This window comes from Ylistrum balloti, unplaced genomic scaffold (assembly GCF_031769215.1).
Source record: "Ylistrum balloti isolate Yb309-2 unplaced genomic scaffold, AGI_CSIRO_Ybal_v1 Utg370208, whole genome shotgun sequence".
Classification (NCBI taxonomy): Eukaryota; Metazoa; Mollusca; class Bivalvia; order Pectinida; family Pectinidae; genus Ylistrum; species Ylistrum balloti.
Window position 1 is genome coordinate 2,017,093 of NW_026782179.1, and position 20,196 is coordinate 2,037,288.

The 20,196-nt window shown below is 33.5% G+C and overlaps 1 protein-coding gene across 1 annotated transcript in view; it reads right to left on the minus strand.

Moving 5' to 3' along the window:
• The window catches only part of LOC132551587 (tubulin-specific chaperone D-like), a 43,762-nt gene extending 24,314 nt beyond the window's left edge, over positions 1 to 19,448 (minus strand). The window contains exons 1-30 of the mRNA XM_060215742.1: positions 19,271 to 19,448; positions 18,612 to 18,662; positions 18,234 to 18,331; positions 16,110 to 16,211; positions 15,757 to 15,903; positions 15,318 to 15,456; positions 14,258 to 14,353; positions 13,016 to 13,148; positions 12,631 to 12,767; positions 11,434 to 11,494; positions 11,050 to 11,156; positions 10,464 to 10,526; positions 8,439 to 8,595; positions 8,169 to 8,256; positions 7,763 to 7,848; positions 7,177 to 7,257; positions 6,881 to 6,954; positions 6,599 to 6,716; positions 6,346 to 6,406; positions 5,776 to 5,830; positions 5,548 to 5,610; positions 4,976 to 5,031; positions 4,408 to 4,489; positions 4,118 to 4,172; positions 3,137 to 3,292; positions 2,635 to 2,775; positions 2,231 to 2,314; positions 1,429 to 1,530; positions 606 to 659; positions 105 to 243 (exon numbers count right to left, since the gene is read on the minus strand). Of these exons, the coding sequence (XP_060071725.1) occupies positions 105 to 243; positions 606 to 659; positions 1,429 to 1,530; positions 2,231 to 2,314; positions 2,635 to 2,775; positions 3,137 to 3,292; positions 4,118 to 4,172; positions 4,408 to 4,489; positions 4,976 to 5,031; positions 5,548 to 5,610; positions 5,776 to 5,830; positions 6,346 to 6,406; positions 6,599 to 6,716; positions 6,881 to 6,954; positions 7,177 to 7,257; positions 7,763 to 7,848; positions 8,169 to 8,256; positions 8,439 to 8,595; positions 10,464 to 10,526; positions 11,050 to 11,156; positions 11,434 to 11,494; positions 12,631 to 12,767; positions 13,016 to 13,148; positions 14,258 to 14,353; positions 15,318 to 15,456; positions 15,757 to 15,903; positions 16,110 to 16,211; positions 18,234 to 18,331; positions 18,612 to 18,662; positions 19,271 to 19,448 (2,964 nt within the window). The remainder of the gene's footprint in view (positions 1 to 104; positions 244 to 605; positions 660 to 1,428; positions 1,531 to 2,230; positions 2,315 to 2,634; positions 2,776 to 3,136; positions 3,293 to 4,117; positions 4,173 to 4,407; positions 4,490 to 4,975; positions 5,032 to 5,547; positions 5,611 to 5,775; positions 5,831 to 6,345; positions 6,407 to 6,598; positions 6,717 to 6,880; positions 6,955 to 7,176; positions 7,258 to 7,762; positions 7,849 to 8,168; positions 8,257 to 8,438; positions 8,596 to 10,463; positions 10,527 to 11,049; positions 11,157 to 11,433; positions 11,495 to 12,630; positions 12,768 to 13,015; positions 13,149 to 14,257; positions 14,354 to 15,317; positions 15,457 to 15,756; positions 15,904 to 16,109; positions 16,212 to 18,233; positions 18,332 to 18,611; positions 18,663 to 19,270) is intronic.
• Between the last annotated feature and the right edge of the window lie 748 nt (positions 19,449 to 20,196).

Consider the following 20,196-nt stretch of genomic DNA (forward strand, 5'->3'; position numbering starts at 1 on the left):
TCCCCTACACAAACCTTACCAACTAGTTTCTCTGTAAGGTCCCCTACACAAACCTTACCAACGAGTGACTCTTTATAGTTTCCAACTTCACAAATACTACTCACCAATGACTCTGTAAGGCCCCCTACACTGACAGTGAGACCTAACAGCACACTGTATCGATACGTAGAACACTTCAGGAGCTTTGTGAACAGGGGAAATGTGTCTGATGGAGCTGCCCAGTTCAATTTCTCTGATTCTTCTCTGGAAACAAAGTCATCTCACTTCAGAGAACAGTACACATCAATAATTAACATTTAAATCATTTGTGTCACTTGAAAATTAGAACTTTCCCTTAAGAGAACAGTTGTAAACAGTTCTTATATCTGATTGAATCTCTTCATATCAAATATATGTTAAACAAGTAAGGAATACTACACTGTTTAATAACAGATGTTTAATATAGAAATTCTACCACACTGACAATACTATACATGTAGTTTTATGAGCTGAAGATTTAATTCTGTTAGTTAACACCTGTTTAATAACAGATGTTTAATATAGAAATTCTACCACACTGACAATACTATACATGTAGTTTTATGAGCTGAAGATTTAATTCTTACCTGGGAAACACCTCTTCTAATAAATGGCGGTCTGGAATGTGAGGAATTTCTGGTCTGAAAAGAAATAGTTTCCCTTGAAAGTTAACATAATCTATGTCAGCATAGAAAAAAGTGTAAACAAATTAAAGCCCAAATATATGCAACTTTTACTAAAAATTAAAAAGGAAAATTTTTTTTTTTCATACAGAGATAGTGAAAAATTAAATTGTCTTATATATACTAAAGATGATGATGTTGAAATTCACTCATTTTAAATATGCTTTCATTTACCGTCATTGTTAAACTGAAGTCATAAAATCCTTAGATCTTTCCACCAGGCTACAAATGTCTATAAATCTGTATTTCACTTTAATGTCACAAAAAGCATGCAGTATGTGTGATATAATATCTTACCTGTAAATATGCCTACTACACCTGTGTATTTATCTGTTTATGTCTAGTATGCAGACTGGTCACACTTTTTCTAGTGCCATCCTTCAGAACTTCATATAACAACTTTCATTAATTTTTGCCTGTTTTATTATTACTATCAAGTGTTTCTTAATACCACTCATTTGTTGTTTTTTTTTCATACTTATGAAGTGGAAGTTTTTTTCAGAAATGGTAATAAGAATAAGTACAACATGTATAACTGTAGCTTTAACATCCATAATTTACATGAGCAGGTGCTGTATAACTATACCAAACATTTAGTATTTTTCTCTTTTCAATGGTGCTAAGCATGCTTCATGACACAGGAATATGTTGCCAATATGTGCCATTGTGCCTTGCTGTGATAGGTAAGACACTTAAATATGGTTCAAGTGGGTGTCATTGTTCCTACCTGTGATAGAGGAGACACTTGAATATGTTGCCAGCGTGTGCCCTTGTCCGGTCAATTTTTTCACAAGCCTGCTGTACCAGACAGCAAAACAAATTCTTACATCTGAAATATGTAAATAGTGTTTAGAGTATTTCAATATTCATTTTTTTTTATCTAAAACAATATTTGGTTTTGATTGTAAAATTGTTTCATCCAGAAAACCCAAATATTTGTAACTCATACAATGTAGCATGTTTTCTAGACAAAAACATGAAAAATCATCAGATAAGTTTTCTTTTTTAAATTGTAAGTTGTGTTGTAGCCTTGAGGTATACAAGTGAATCTGAGTCAAATTCAATTACACATATGCAGTTTTAAGTGGTTGAAGCAGCTGAACCTGCAAGAGAAATACTAGGCACAGATATGTACTGAGGCTAGACTGTGGAATATTTGACATGTGAAGGTTGAGGGGTCCAGCCATACCTGTACGAAACCAGATGACTGAATATCATTTAGTTTACAGAGCTTTTGCATAAAAGAGGGTGGATATGTGAAGACATTTCTGGAAATGCTATGACATTCAGTACAGAGTAAAATGGGACATAGTTTATTATCATTGCATGGTTTTTATGTTAAACAGGACATTCTAAAACTGTCTATTTTGAGTTTTACTTTAACATTCCCATCATCTGATACAAGTGCGTTCATTTATCATGGAATGATTCCATGATTCCATGTCGCCTGAACTGTTCAAACTGGATTTCCCGAAAGCAGCTCTAGACAAGGAGTTGTGACAAGATCAGGATCACAGTGACCTACTTACATTTCAGGTGATATCAGACTAGCATCAGTGTTGACTATCACAGTGGAAATTTCATGCAAGCCTATCATGGCAGCCTCCCGAGCCCTGATTAAAAACACAATTTGCTCTGTGTGAATAAGCTATAATTAACAGAGGTGAAATGTTATAATGACAGGGAGATAACTCTGATATCATCGTAGAGACATATTAATCATCAACAAATAATGAAAAGCTCGACATAACACATCTCATTGCTGATAAATCTGGTCGTTCCAAAACAAGTGTTCTGTCTTAATTATTACACTGGCAGAAGAGGAAGTAAAAGTTATGAAATGTGCAAATATTATTTAGCATTCTCAAGCTTAACACTATTAAGCTCTGCCAGGCTTAGATTTCTATATCTACAGTAAATGATCTTTACTCACCATGCCCCAACATCTCCTCGACTGTCCAAGGTGTAGTCTTGCATGGCCGAGAAGAATGTGTCATACACCTCGGAAATATTCTGTGAACACAAGACCTGTGACTGGTCTCCATCTTTATCAACTCCAACTGACTTACAGACCCTGTAACACATAAATCTACCACTGTCTGGGTATTTTGATCATAGCTGGAAAAGGTTAAGAGAAGCTATTAAAAGTACAATATTCTATTACCATTTATTTATATTACAATATCTATAACTGTTAATCAATCAAATTTCAAAAATTGCTGCTGTTTGTATTTCAACCATCATCCTATCTTCAAATTTTGTCATTTTCAATAATGTCTTATTTCTCAAGAAAATTACAATCTAGGAATTAGAAGAGACATACTTCCTATGAGATTTGCCAAAACTTGAACTTAAAGAATTATTTTTTCATCAATGACATAAAAATCAGAGAGTTTATTCAAATATTATTTCCAGGTATTCAGCCTTGTCCTTACCCTGTGATAGCTTTGATTGCATCACGTCTTGACTCTGCCCACTTTTTCTCTTTCTCTGTCACCCGAGTGGCTCCCATAAGACCACTCAGGATACCTCGGAGTTTGTTCTTAATGAAAAACTTGGGTAGAGCACCAATGGCCAAGGAATACCCCATTCTACAAAATTTAGGAAAATAATGTCATGTTAATGTACAATCTGATGACACCTATACAAAAACATACACTGGGGTATGTATAGCACTGTTTCATCTCTAAAATAATGCAGAGACGGTTCAGCATCAAACAGTTTTCAATAAGGCTTTGTGGGGGTTCAAGAAACCATGCAGCTTCTTAATATTCATAATTAAATTCAGTACAGCAATCAAATGATTCATGATGAGATGCGCCAGTCAACCACATAAAAATACACTGTAGTGTATCCATAGAATTGTTAAAAAAAGTCACGAAATCATTCTTAAATCCATGAAATTGTTTAAAAATTCTAGATATTGTTTCTAGAAATCATGAAATTGTTATAAAATTCTTTAATTTTCTTCTGAATTTCATGAAGTTGTTTCTAAAATTGACCATATTGGTTAAAAATTCATGATGTTTGTTCTAAAATCAATGATATTAGTTATAAAATTCATGAAGTTGCTTCTAAAATCGACGACACTGGTTATAAGATTCATGAAATTATTTTACATGTAACTTCATGACATTTGGTGATACATATAACTAGCAGGTAATATTCTAGATCTGTTTCAGGAGAGTTGATCTTTTTTTATTTTTCCTCCATATTGTCTCCTGTATAATGTAGATTGGATTTTATGACCCGCAGTAAAGTTCCACAATAACAACAATCCTGGATGTGAACAGAAAACATGCCGATATGTAGTTACTTTTTATATCAGTAAAGTTTTTAATGCATTAGGCACTAAGTGATTACAGAGATTTTCTAAAGAGTTCTGACTCAAAAAACGTTATACTTTAAATACATACCTTGATATTTCAACTGGGCTTTTTAGCTCTTCTAAGTATCTACTTATTACATTTTCTGAAAATAAAATAAGCCACCCATTGTAGAATATAACAGACTGTACACTATATTTCAAATAAATCTTGAATTAATTCCATTAAGAGACAAAAATAACAGTTACGTTGATATCAGATTTATATACAAGTTCATAACACTTTTGCTATAACTTGCGTTAATGATAAAGGTATACGTAGATTATATACAGATTGTTTCTACAGGTGATGATCCAAAGATGACTGACATATATTCATACCTTGTTTGTCAGGGAAAGCATCTCTATTGCTGTCTGAATAATATTCCTGAAAGAAGGCTGGAATGGCTGCTACAGCTGCTTCCTGTAAACAGATGTCACAGTTTGATATTCTGCACGTCTTTTAGTTAAAATTTCATTAATATAAGTTATTTTTATTAACTTAAGTATACCTCTCTTTTCCATTTTTATTTTTCATAATCATATGCCAACAATTTAACAGAACTATAATACTAACTGGAGATAGAAACAATGGTAAGTTCAGGTTATCTTTATAATTAACAACTATGTCCATCTTGCCCCTTCCAGTTTACCTTGTTATTAATTATGAAGGCATTACTGAATGGTTAAATTTAAATACGAAATTTCAGAATATTTCTTCAGAAATAGTGATAACAAACTATTGATGACAAAATTCAAGATGGCCACCTGTCAGCCATGTGTTTTTTCAGATCTGTTCAAAAAAGAAATAATGCATACAGGCTATATAAGAAGATTCATCAAGTACTTTTCAAGAAATAGCGATAACAAGAATTGTTCAAGGGCTGATAGATTTGGATAGGTTGCTTACCTGAATTTCTGGTTCAATATGGTGTAAACAGTCATCAATGATTCTTTGCCATAATTCTGGAGAAAAATATTTTACAACTGTAACACACTCTTATTAGTGATGTAGAAGATTGTACAGTGTTGACAACCTCAAGCTATCAAAGATCTGTTCACAGCCTTTCAAAATCAAGAGTGACAGGGCATTTTAAAAGACTTCAAAGAAAAGGACCTTAAAAAAGTTCACATCTGTATGTATTCAGGAAATGTTGAACATAATTTTGACTATATCAGATTCAAAAATGATTTTTTAAACACTGATGAAATATGAAGAATTGATTTTCTAAACTCTGATGAAATATGAAGAATTGATTTTCTATACACTGATGAAATGTAAAGAAATATCAGGTAATTTTAGCATTTTTCGTGATTTGAGCAAGTGACATATGGCCAATATCAAGTCAAAGTGTACTGACAAAATCATGTAATTATTGACACTGGTTTTACTGTAGTAACACTTAAGTTTGTATCTTGTTTATCTTCTTTAATAGACCCCGACCCCTACACCAAACACCCCAAAAAAGGCAGCACACTTACCAATGATGGGATCTCCATGGTAGGGTAGCTTGGATAGTGACAGCTTCTCTATCAGACAACTCACTACAACAATGATTGTTCAACAACAAAGATGATTGTGAATGGAATATCATTTGTAATATCTCTTGTAGAACCGAAAGAAACTTAATGATATGCAGTTGTAAAAATACCAGGATACATATTTTCGTAAATCAAAGTGTCCAGACTTTCAAGTGAGATTATGCTTACCTGCTTTCCTCATAAGTTCACCTCCCATGCCTCGGAAAAGTTCAACATCATGAAGCTGAAAATGAAATTAGGTCAAACACATCTTTAAATGCAGTTACGCTTTGCTAGAAAATCATCTTTTTTAAAATAGATTTGCACTTTCAAAGTATTTTTCAAATATTATTTTAAATCCTAATTCATAATCAGGAAGGAGAGGATCTCCTATTAGATTTGCAGCGGAACAGAAAATTCATTCTTATCTATCTCGGACACTAAACGATGAAGCGGAGGGGGAGGTGGGAAGAATAGGGCTATAAACAATCCATGAAAACAGCAGTTTGTTGTTTCTTATGTGCAAGTTATATGTATGTAGAGAATACTATGGTACATAACCTTAACTACAAACTAAAATGTTATCAAGATATACATATCACTAATACAAGGACAGAAGGCACTCGACCATGACTGGTACAGCAGAGACTTCTAAACCATCAAAATAGTCATATCTCTTTCATATTATAATGAGAACTGAACTCTAGGTCATCCTGACCTCAAATGACAATAAGAGTAGAAATGAGAACACAAACTGACCTTTTTAGCAATCCCTCGCAGTCCTTCTATCACATCTGCATCCAGAACATCAGTTATAGTTCTGAAAATAAAAGCAGTGCTGCAGGCATATTATGAATGATACTCATATATCAAAATTGTTGAGTGATTATTTTGAAGTATGATGAGATGGAACAAACATTAACAAGGAAGTGTTTTAAAAGTTTTCCTTGCAGGCATTATTGAAATATCAGATAATTTTTGAGTTAAGGTGCTTAAGTTTTAGAGGCATTACCTGTTTTGTTGATTAACCAGCTTGCCCAGAGCATGTGTGATCTCTGCTACGGCCAGGATAGTACCATGTCGGAGGAAAAGGTCAGGTCCCGTTGTCTGGGGTAACAACAGTGGCAATACTACAAATACAAATTATAGAGATATAGCAAATGCTAATATAATGTAGCTATGCATTTCAAAACAGTTATAATAATGTCACATAGATCTAGGTGTATATAACAGGGTGAAAACATGACAATGTGACAGCACTTGAATACATTGGGATACAGTGTGTAAGTCTCACCAGTTTTTGTCATGTACTCCGGAGCTTTGGGTGTAAGTCTGTGAAGAGCTTTGGCTGTTAACTCTCGTACAGCACTGGAACAGAAATAGTTACAGATACACAAAGTAGTAATCAATATTGGAAAGTCTGAAACAACTTCATCTTGTGCTGTACTAACTAAACTTGCTATAAAATATCAAATTTTTGAAGTGAATTCATCTTAATTTGAAACATGAAATTAGAATCTTTTGAAGATTACCAAAATTTCGAAACTCACCAAAATTTACCAACATGATGTTTGGGTTTGTAAGACTCACCTATCCCAGTGGGATATCTTGATTTGAACAAGGTGATCGATCAATCCTTCAGTGTACTCGGGGAATTGGGCCACAAATACACTGCAATTACATTAACAATACCTTGTTATACCGTCAGTTTTTTTGTTCAGAGAAGTTTCAACACCACCTGGGTACAAAACAGGATTCATGACACAAGGAACCAAAATGTTAATGTGGTGACTGACAAGTGCCATTACCATGCCATCTTCCATCAACCACTTGAGTGACCAAGATGGACGGCGGCTGTTGAAAGCTCTCCGTAAGCTTAGAGAAACATTGTAATAGTTTAGATTTATCCCAGTGATAAATCAAAGAGCATGAATTTACAGAAAAAAAAGGTTCCAAGTTGATTATGTACAATTTCATTTTTAATGTTTCTATTTTTAAAATCCATCATGTATGATGACCCAAAATCACTTTGATATCTCTATCTGATGAATTGAAATAAACAAACTGGCATAATAATCTGGATATACTGCAGACATTATCTATATTTATCTGTGCTTATTCTATCTAATGTTATAAACCAATACTTTTTTATATGTTTTGTTTACATTCTTTTTACCTCAGATCCAGAAAGCAATGGGATCTATTTCCAACAGCAAAATAATCAACAGTGGTAAGGATGTCAATTCCATGTGGAAATGTACCCTGAAATAGAAAACACCATACATTAGGCAAACAGATACAAAACTGAAAATTCAAAAGTGCAGGATTTTTAAATATTCTACATTGTTTTGCATTCTTATTATCTCTATAACACAAATTTTAGACATTTGAATTATTTCTTAGTAAAACTGAAAATTGTCATATAAATTATTAATACAAAGAGTTATGATTGAAGTTAGAGGTTGTGTGGAATAGAATACACTTCAAGTCAATGTCTCATTTATAACATTTCATAATACAGAGGACAATACTAAACAACACATCTACTCAATGTAAATGGGTTATTGTAAAGATGATGATACCTGGCGTCCCACATTTTCCTGAAAAGCAGCAGCAGCAGCACGTCGGACATTCACCTCCCGGTCATATATAGAAGCTTTCACAAGAGCCCTGAAATCAGACAGAACATTACTATCAATTCCATGATACAATATATTTATGCAGATAGTATACAAACAAGTTTATCAAATTTCAGAATATTACAATCTGTGGACAAGCAAACCAAAAAATATTCCTTTTTTCCCTTTTTCATTTACCCATAAAATCTGTAGGTTCTGAGAGCAAAGACTTACGTTGCAATCTTATTAACATGAGGTGTGATTTCCTGTGGTTCATATGCTCTAGCAAATGCCCAGCAAACATAACATGCAGCATCTCTCACATGAGCTCCAACAGAAAAGAATCCTCGCTTGTCATCATACTCCAAAGACTTCAACACGACTGGAACCACTAAAATAGGCAAAGGTTGAAAAATAAACAAGATTTCAAGTAGTGTTGCATGCAACACTCATCCCCCCACCCCCTGTTAATTAATTTTTTCTAAGCAACATAGAACTTGATAGCAATGAACAGATGTCTCATTTTAACAACTGAAAGTCTTCCCTCCAAAAACCAGAATCTTGGAAGGAAGGACATCAAAACATAAAAAAATAATAATGTGGAAAATAAACTTGATATGCACTCCCTAGCGCTTAATACTGTATGAAGTTTTAAACAAGTTTGTCATCTCTAATTCAAATAAAAGATTATCTTGAAAATAAACAAAAACACTGACATGTCAGAAAGAACCCAGCTTTGTTAGGGTAACAAAAACACTGACATGTCAGAAAGAACCCAGCTTTGTTAGGGTAACAAAAACACTGACATGTCAGAAAGAACCCAGCTTTGTTAGGGTAACAAAAACACTGACATGTCAGAAAGAACCCAGCTTTGTTAGGGTAACAAAAACACTGACATGTCAGAAAGAACCCAGCTTTGTTAAGGTAACAAAAACACTGACATGTCAGAAAGAACCCAGCTTTGTTAAGGTAACAAAAACACTGACATGTCAGAAAGAACCTAGCTTTGTTAAGGTAACAAAAACACCGACATGTCAGAAAGAACCCAGCTTTGTTAAGGTAACAAAAACACTGACATGTCAGAAAGAACCCAGCTTTGTTAAGGTAACAAAAACACTGACATGTCAGAAAGAACCCAGCTTTGTTAAGGTAACAAAAACACTGACATGTCAGAAAGAACCCAGCTTTGTTAAGGTAACAAAAACACTGACATGTCAGAAAGAACCCAGCTTTGTTAAGGTAACAAAAACACTGACATGTCAGAAAGAACCCAGCTTTGTTAAGGGTAAATTTAACCATTCTAGTTACATTGTCAGTATATACATGAAAAAAGATGTAAAATTTGACCTTGACCTTTTGACACAGTGACTTTGAATATTGGTCATTTGACTACCGGTGCTATTCTGACAAAATTTGCTTCCCGCATCTTTGATGCATGGCCCTAATAATGGTTTTAAACATCTATTGTAGTAAGTGACCTTCACAGCCTTCACAGTTGGCCCCTAACTCAATCCCACCCTACATATTTTCTGAAAATATTAGATTGCATCAAGTTTTAATACAATCGGTCAACCCTATCACAAATTACCATATGGAAGCCAAACTATGACAATATCTATTTTTAGTAACAGTGAAGTTCATATTTGACCCAAATCTCAATCCCACTCTTTATTACTTCATAAGTTGACATTTTGTGAAGTTTCAAATAAATTGATCGATCATTTCAGAAGTTATCATCTGGAAAGCAAAATTTGATGATCAATATCTATTTTTAGTAACAATGACCTTTGTAGTTGACCTTTCGACCCCAAACCCAATCCCACTTTGTATTATCTCATAACCTAACTTTTACTGAAATTTTATTCAAATCCATGTGTCATTTCTCAAGTTTTCGTCTGGAAACCAACATTCACATGGACATCTGGACAGGCAGGACAGACAGAGACAAACACAATAGTCCCCTCCAGTTTCACTGGCAGGGGGCTAATTAAGGAGAAGATGAAATAAATTAATATTGACTGTACCAATACAGTAGATATATAACTCCTGAAATACATAGATCACATTCAGACAATTGAAACCAAAGATAAGATACAAGACAAATGTTTACAAAATATCATTGATAAACGGTGGTTGAATTCTGATTTGCAAGAATACTGAGGAGAATATACAGTCACATAACAAAATACATTAACATGTTTTATTTGTCTTAGAGCTATGCATCCCCATCCCTACCATCACCATTCAGATGTTACTTACCATCTGGAAGTCTCTCTGGCAGTAACAAGCCACGTCTCCCAAGTTCAGCTAGAGCCAGACAACCTATAATGAGGAAGTAAAATAATAGGAAATCAACATTATATGGTTATTTCATGCCTTGACAGTCAACAGTCAAACCTATTCCCCAATGTGTTGGGTCTTACATAATGAAATGTTTCACAAGGCCAATGGTTGATCACAACGCACAGAGGGGCAATAGGCATAAAACAACCGTATTGCTACCTGAAACAACCAAAATAACCAGACATAAGCTATCCAAGCTAAGAAATTAATACACATCATCTAGACATATGTAGAACATGTCGAGAATTGGCAATCACAATCAGAAAGATACTTCATCATGATCATTTGAATGCTTGGGTGCATGCAGATATTGCGATGTTTTGATTGTTGACCAGCTCCTTATGATGTTTTAGCAATTTTTCCCTCGAACTGTCATGAACGCTGAATTTATATTTATATCGTGAATCAGGTAATGATATGATCTATATGGAGCAGTCAGGAAGCACTTTCAGAAGTAAAGAAGACACTAATAAATGTGATACAAAATATTAAGCACACTTACCCCCATGCCAGGCCCCATCTGTTTCCTGAAGACTGAAGAGCTCCAACACTGACCCCACCACTTCATCAGCAAGCTCTCTTGGGAGTCGTCCAGTTACACGACCAATACTGCAAAATTTGAAGCACTATCAGAAGGACATAGTTCTAATCTCATTTAACATTATTGTAACAAAAAAAAACATCTTTCATAAGTTGTAGGTTGTATGAATTATGTAAACATCATATGAGTTGATGAGATAATAAATTCACTTCACTAAATTACACTGTATTATTTGCTCATAATTGCTCAAACATTTTTTTAGATACATTTAATAACATTTGACATTTTTTCAGTTCAAAGAAAGTGTTTACAGCTGCCATCAGTACTAAAGCTAGAGGTTCTCACCCTTTAGCCGCTGACCATCTGACCACAGTGTCTTTGTCCTTCAGTCCACTCAACAGTTGCTCTAAAATAGAGGGGTCTCATTAGTCACTGACAGACATTTCGTAATAGGTGGAGCTTCTCAACAGTGTCAATGTATGCTATACATGTATATCTTCTGTGATATTTAGGAAATCTCAGCAAAAACCAGTGATCTAAAAATTGTTGTTTAGTTTCTAGCCCAATATTACAATCAAAGGGAGGTAATTTGTATTTGTAATGTAACATTAATCATAAGGGAAAAAGGAATATTAATATACTCCTTTGTCAAATATACTTATCTGGAAAAAACAGAACTTTTAAAATAATCAAGATACTTTAAGAGTAATTGAGGAGTAAAAGGCATTTTCAAAACCTAATGTTGGCTGATATGATAGTGATGGTATCTTAACACTCTACATCTCCCCTCAACTACATGTAATTAGACAATGATCTACAGGCAACAGATAACACAATACTTCACATAGAGCAATCTCTTCACCAAGGTGATCATGATGTCATGGCAATGTGTCTAGAGTGGAAACTTCTAAGTCTTACTTGGTAAGTTGTAGGGTTGAAAATTACCATATCTTAACTACAACAGGGTGAATTATCATTTTTTTTTTGGCAAAAGAATTTCTTTTAATGTATTCTTAATATCATTCTCATGAATTGTTGAGGTGTAATATACTTGCCTTCACTTAGGTGCCTTGCATGCTTCAATTTTGGTTAAGCAGAGTGATCAATATAAGCTATCAGCTTGATTTAAGCTTTTTGTGAAATAAGTTATTTTACAAATTGTGAAATTTATGCCAATGCAATGTTGCCATGACTTTATACAAATTATGACAGAGAAATGAACATTTTCATTCTACAAGAAATTCTTAGCTCATGAAAAGAATGGATACAGGGCCAGAAAATACATTGTTCTATCTGCACCATGTACAAATTTATACCAATCTCATATGTGACTTGTTCAGCTATAAACCATGACCTATGTCCTCTTCAAATATCCAAGGGTCAATTTAAGGCCAAATCCCAAATTCACTCCTGACCATGATCATACAAAAATAGATCTGTACACTGAAAGGACCTTCACAGCACTCAAACTTTGTCACCTATTTGAACAAAGTTTTACTATACAACCCTATTATTTATTTTCCCATCCTAAAATCCACTTACCTATAACCTCTTCTACTTCCTCAGGAATATCATATTCCTCATCCTCCTGTGTGGTGTTAGGGACAGAAGTCTGCTGTATCCCTGGTTGGTGACCTTTTTTGAGGTTATCAGTCAAAGAGCGGCTCCCTCGCTGGTATCTATTGTCAACAAGCAGTAGATAATACATAAATTTACACTTTTCAATAGAGATTTTTTTAATATAAACAGTAGAAAGTTTTATCAAGACTCTTAAAATTTCAGAAAAATACAAGTCCTTACAATTTCTAAGAATAATCAATGACCCTTAACACAGGTAGCTTGGCATCAAAAATAAAAAAAAATATAAGTAAATATTTGACACATTAAAAAAATCACCCCGACATGTACCCAATAAAACTGTACAAACCTCCAGGCAGCTACTCTGTTTTTGAGAAAAGTAAGGCCAAGCCTCTGAATGACCTTGACACCATGTTTTCTGATGACACAGTTGTTGCAGTCTCGTAACTTCAAATCATTTACTTTTATCAACACAACTGGAGCTGCAATAGAGGACAGCATACTTTTCAATATGTGGCATTTAAAATTGGAATTCTATTATCATAGTCAATATCTAAATCATCAAATTAACTTGACCAGTTAGTGATGAAGCCCTTCTTTTATTTTTATTTATCTGTTTCTTTACTAATTTATTTGCTTATTTTTCTTTTTTTAATTTATTGAATTCTTTTTTATATTTATATGCAGTTGGAACAAAATCTTTAGTCTTTATTAGCAGTAATTTTTCATTAGTGCAGGTACCCTTAACAAAACTGGAGATGAAATGATGCTGCACAGCTCACCTGGTATTCAATAATTTTTCACTAATATCATTACACTGACATTAAATCTATTGAAATAAACTTTGATATTAGTATGCTTACACTGCGAGGTATATCGGTATACAATTACAGATCCTGCTGTAGATGAGTTAAGGTAATTAGTTTATAAATATTTCGTTTACAATGTTACTAAACTTTGAATCTGAAACCAAAACATGATGATTCTAATTCTTTCCATTAACCAGAAATTGTTTTTGAAAGTTTTAACAAATCTGATCACTTTGAGCTGGAATGAGGGTCAGGGTAAATTTGTTGGGCTTCATACATGAAATGTACTAGCCAACTATCATGATCATTTAAGTAAAGTTCATTTCACTTTGACAGGCATTATCATAGGAACCTTCAAGCTGAATATGATGCTTTCAGGCCTTTTGGTTAATCAAAAAAGCCGTTTGATGGGCATTATAACAAAATTTGACACCAGTAAACTTGAATACAGGTCAAGGTCTCATTTTTCATAATCTTTGATGAGTTTCATAATAGAAATCTTTGCATTAAATACCAAGATTCTAGATCTATTGATTAATCAGAAGATGTTGCTTAATCATTTTAAACAAATCTGACCCATGTGACTTTGAATATTGGTTAAGGTACAATTTCTTCAAACAACCTTTAATGGCTTCATTAGAGGAACTTTCTTGTCAATACAAGTGTATTAAGATTCATGGCCTTTGGATAATTAATCAAAGAAGACAGACTTTGATTTCTAATGAATTTTAGTTTTACTGACACAACACAAAGCATCTATTAGCAGTCTAAGGGTTGATTACCATAGTCCAGTAAGTCCTCCCTCTTGCCATGTTTGAAGAGCAGGGCAGTCATGGTCAATATACCAGTCACCTTATTCATTCCTGTCATCATCTTCACTGCAAGTAAAAGATGAAAATCAATGGAATCTGTTACTAATGTACAACAATTCATGTCAAACCCAAGTGATGAAAAATACCTGAGAAGATTTACTGATCTATTTATACATTCTAAACAAAGTGATAACTGGTTACCTTTTATCTCCAAAAGCTGAATAAAGTACAAAGAATGTAACATTTCACAGAGTATCTAAACCTCAATAATCAATCTGTGAATCTAATATCAATTCACTGATAACATTCCTTCCATTGTTGGCATTTGATCTTCCTATTAATTCTGGATGACTCCATCATCTTTTTGATTTAAGACGTTACTTAAAACTCCAAGAGGTCCATTTAGGAAATTCTCATATATGTATATTGATAGGAAATATCTCTTTTTTTCTTAAGATAAACTAAACTTCCCCTCAAACAAATCATTCATCATCTATCACACAAATACCTATTTATCCTTTCAGGTTTTGTGAGCAAACTTATAATAAAGACACGATTATGTTCCTTAATTCATGAATACTGAAACGTATAACAAATTAATTTCTATTACATAATCAAATAATTATTACCTTGTAAATAACTTAAGGTTCATAACAGTCTTACAGTGTAAAGGTTCAAAGTGAGCTTAGTAACACTTAGTACATTTAAGGAAATCTGATGTTCAAATTTTTCTGTCTCTGATTTTAACTTCTTTTAAACTTTCTAAAAAATAAGTTTGTATAATGTACAAATCCTTCCTCACAAAAGAAAACCATTCTGTATGTGGGAAATAATATTCAACACATGACTTACTAAGTCAACAAGTTGAGAACCTGTTAAAAATGACACATTTGTAAACCTGTCTTTAAATCACAGTGGTTCATGATTACCCCCTTGTATACTGTATTGTACTTAGACCTCTGCAAAAAGGTTACCAGTCTATAATACCATTCATTGTATAAGTTACTGAATATTAAGGCTGACCACCTACTGTCTGAGTTGATGAGAATGTTTAATGCCCAGTCCAGGAAGTCAGGTAAGCGTTCCTTTTTGACATCAGGTCTGGTGAGGAAGCGTGAAGCAAGGTAAGCAGCTGCATCTCTACACTTGTCATTCTCAGTTAGGTACATCTGCAACCACATCAGTAAACAGATACATATATCACCATATATATTCCCGCTGATTTGAACCTTTTAATATCTTTATTACTAGGGGAAGTAATAGTTTCTTAACAAATAAAGTGTACCATGAAATGCATGTATTCTTTCTGAAAACATAACAGTTTTTCTTATTCAATATCTTTAGGCAAATCAAAGTGATTCATATACAATGTACATGCAGTTGGTGCAACTTATTAAGTTATTGATAGAAATCAGACAAGGTTTATTTTTTGTTGACAGTTTCCAAACAAAGGAGAAAAAAATACTCACCCTTGCCACATCAAGTATTCTGTCCATGACTGGTCTCTTTCTCTCACCAGATACATTGACAACATTACTGTCAAGTCTTACCATATCAAATGGTATCATACAAACCATAGACAGCCACAGGATTAGCATGTAGCGTGATTCCCATGTCTATAACAGAAGAAATCATGGTACACTATTTATGTTTAATGAAAAATAGCATTTGGAAAACAACAGTATGGGGGACTAAAACCCTAACTGCAGGATGAGGAAGAAAATTCCATATTTTCAAGTCTGGAAGACAAGGAAACTGGGAAAAACCTAGACAAGGTAACTGGGAAAATTTCTTATTTTTCTGAAATGGTAGCATTCATTACCTGATGATTATTGGGATCCTGTTGGTCAATCATGGCAAGGACTGGTTCAACATCAGCCACCTCATGTGGAAACTGTCGTACAATCACCTTGTACCCTCTCATCTGTAACATTACACTAACAATCTATTGATTTGGAAGAAAAATAAAATCTTTCCCTAGTTTGAGGGTAAGACAGGGAAAACTTTATCCAAAGAGTAAATTCGTGGCTGTCTATCCTGCTGACTTTGCTGAAGGTTAGACTTTGGGGAATCATCTTCCAGTGTAAAGATTTCTCTGTCTTATCCTCAAACTAGGGAATGATCCTTTTTCTATCCCTTATATGAATGACGAGACAAATATATGCTGAAAAATATGGAATAAGGAAAATAAAAACTTTTGTTTTTATTATGACCAAGTTGTCAAACACATTATACAAAGACAATCATAACGTTAATAAATTCATTGTTATTATGCTTTTAAAACTAACTTTCGGTTTAGTAAGTGTTTATGTTCTGTGTGTGCAAGCTGTCTTACCCTAGCAAGATAGAGATATCTTACCCTCAACAGAAGTGTGGATATTTCTATCTGATGACGTAGGGAAAAAAAATCTTGACATCCACTACTGAAAGATCGATATTGACATTCGGTGCTTAATTTTCCCCATTAATATCAATCTGGAACTTGCACCACCTGAGACAACAACATTGCACATACAAAGTTTTTCCATGTGCATGCATGTTTTTATATGAAATATATTTAGAAGGGCTGTTCTATTGGCAAAAGTTGCTGAGAACCACTTCTATTTCCACTTCAGATGATGTACTCAACCAGAACTTATTTGGAAACCACAATCTACTATTTAAAAACAGTCCTATATTTTATAAAGGGTGGGCAAGTAGTGGGATTACCAAGGTTCAAGATATTTGGGATACGGAACAGCATGACTTTATTACATCAGGAGAATTACTTAGAAAATTAAGATTAAAGAATAATTGGATATCAGAGTATACAACTATAAGAAAAGCCTTCTCTTTGGAATGGAAAAATATGCTACAAAATAACAATGGAAACAATAGAGCTAAATTCAAAATTACAGAAGATTTATATTTCATTTATGGTAAAAATTTGCTGGCACTAAATAAACTATTTAATAAAGCTATTAAAAATGTATTGTTTCAAACAGCAAATCAGATAAAATCTATTCAGAAATGGGATACAGACTACAATCTAGAGTGGAAAGCAGTTTGGCATTCATTAAACAGCAGTAGACTAGAAAAAAAAGTAAAAGATTTTCAGTGGAGAAGTATACACAGAATTATAACCACTGAACACAAATTGAAAGAAATGAAGAAATCAAATGGTCTTTGTAATTTTTGTAAGGAAGAACAAGAAACACAACAACATCTTTTTAGTGAGTGCAGATTGAGTGAAGAGGTATGGCTACAAATTGAAAGGTTATTGAATGAGTGTCTCTTTAATGTTTCAGTAGATTATCAGTATATTGTTTTTACTGATAAAGAAAGGATTTTTGGTATATCAGAATATCCAGAGAACATCAACAAACTCTGTAACATTGTAATTTTTCATTCTAAGTGGTTAATCTGGAAGGCCAGAAATTCAAAGAAATTTGAAAATGAAATACAAAATCCACTATCTCTAATTGGTAAGATAAGAAATGAGTTGAGAGACAGAATAGATATGATAATAAGGACAAATAGAGAAGATTTCAGATTCTATCAGTTGTTACATGCATTAAAAATACAGTTATAAATGTTTGTCAACTATGTTATATCCTAGGTGCTGATTCTGTTTCAGAGCAAATTAAATGTGTTTTTACACATGTGCCCTGAAGTAATGATATATGAAAATATATATATATATATAAATCATATTTCTGTACCAGGTACTGAAATATTATGTGTAATAGGTATTATGATAAAGACAAGTGTTGTGAATGGGAAATACAAATATCTGTAATACATTGTACTGTATGAATTGCTAATGGAAATAAAAATTAGAGAGAAAAAATATCAATCTGGAACTTGCACCACCTGAGACAACAACATTGCACATACAAAGTTTTTCCATGTGCATGCATGTTTTTATATCACTTATTTCAATAACAGCATGATTCAACAACCTTACCTTAGTAATGAGATAAAGATACTTGAATGCCAAGTGAATCAAAGCTGGGGGAGACTTTACATCTCGGGCAATACTCAAAATCTGTGCCATCAATGACTCTGGAAAGACAGGCATAATGTCAAAAGGATCTTGTTTATTGTGATTTTGAACAAAACAAGTTGGGGAAATTCTATCAGTTGCATTTAAGACGTAACTTATCTTGTAAAAAACTACAATAATATTTGGTCAAGTTTACTACAAAATGTACCATTAGTAACTAAAGTTATAATACAGAAATCCATATTCCTGGAAATGGAGCTATCATTTTTGTTAATATTGGTATAGTTTAAGTTCTGCAAAAAAACAAAAGAAACAACCCTGCTGCATTAATACACTTACCCAAATGAGGATCAATCAAGTGGGGCTGTTCCTGATATTTGTCAGCGATGACTGAAAAATCAAAATTCTAATTATTGTAAAATCATATTAATACATTCATGTCATCGGATAATGTGGAGGAAATTCAAGACAGGAAAACAGTTTTTTTTCTCTTCATTGTTCATTTTTTTTAAATTTCTGACCTGAAGCAGGGACGTATAATACAGTTAATATGTTATATACGTCCCTGTCTGAAGTAACAATCTCTGAAAGTAATAAAGATTAGTAAAAATATGTGTGGGTCAATGATTTTGATATTTATTTACCAGCACACTCCTGTATTTGTGTAACAATCCTGCATTTGAGTGAAAGTTACTGCTATGAATATATAAATTTGTTACTCAAATACGTGATGATTTTAAAGAGAAACATATTAAGTTCTTGTACATATTTTGGCTTACAACAAGAAAAGGCGTTGAGGGCCTGCTGTTTAATATGCATATTGTCAGCGATTTCCCAATAAAAATTAAATGAAATAAGTAAAAATGCATACAAATTTGACAACTCTTCACGAGACAAATTATTCAACTATATGAATAACACTACATATCATACGGCACGCTGACACAATCAGTATATCTGAATATGACTCATCGGGCTTCTGACACTGCAAAGATTACCTGTAAATCGTTCACATGACACTTCCAGAGCAATTTGGTCATTGTATACATGTTTAAGTCCGTCAATCAGTCCTTTGAATTCTTCTATTTCTTTAAATTCCTCTAGTACATGTCCCTTTCCAATTGTTTCGGGGTCCGGCTGCTTCTCGTTGTCAAAACTATCCATTCCGGCCGCCATGACTGAATTCTCACGACAGCTTACGAGAATTGAACAGAATACTAAATGCAGTCCGGGAACAATGACAGGTATTTTATTCCGTTCAGAGATTTTTCAATTCAAATGGAACTCGTGAAAAAAGAAGGATAGCTAAATCAAATTCTTATAATGAAACACATAAAAGATTATGCAGTAAGTTACGTGGATGTAAAGTCCTTAAAGTTTTTGATGGATGCTTCTTTTTTGACGTGTTTAAATACGAGTCATCCCCCTTGTATTGATGACTGATAAATTATTTCATAAATATATATATATTACTTACAGACGCCCCCAACCCATTCCGCCCACACTTTCATTCATTACTCCCAATTTTGTTTAACTATTTCGTCCCAAATTGGAACCCATGTCGACACAAAATTCTGACAACCCAAAACCATTTCGCCCCTAAAAGCCTTAACGCACCAAACCATTATATTGCTCCCAAAAGTTTGCTCGCCCGAAAAGAAAAAAAAATGCAATTGCTTTAATGATGCACAATTGAACGCTCATATTATTCCATGGTGACATGTTCAATTCGTTTCAATAAGTATGGCAATGCATATCATCATATACTTCGAATAAATTCCTAGTAAATACGAGTACAGTTGATATAACAAACGACACCGGGGAGATAACTCTTCTGTATTTGTTGCCAGAGTTATTCGGTTCGATTTTAATCAAAACTCAATTGGCATTTTGATTTCATTAAATTTTAATAATTTAATTGGAT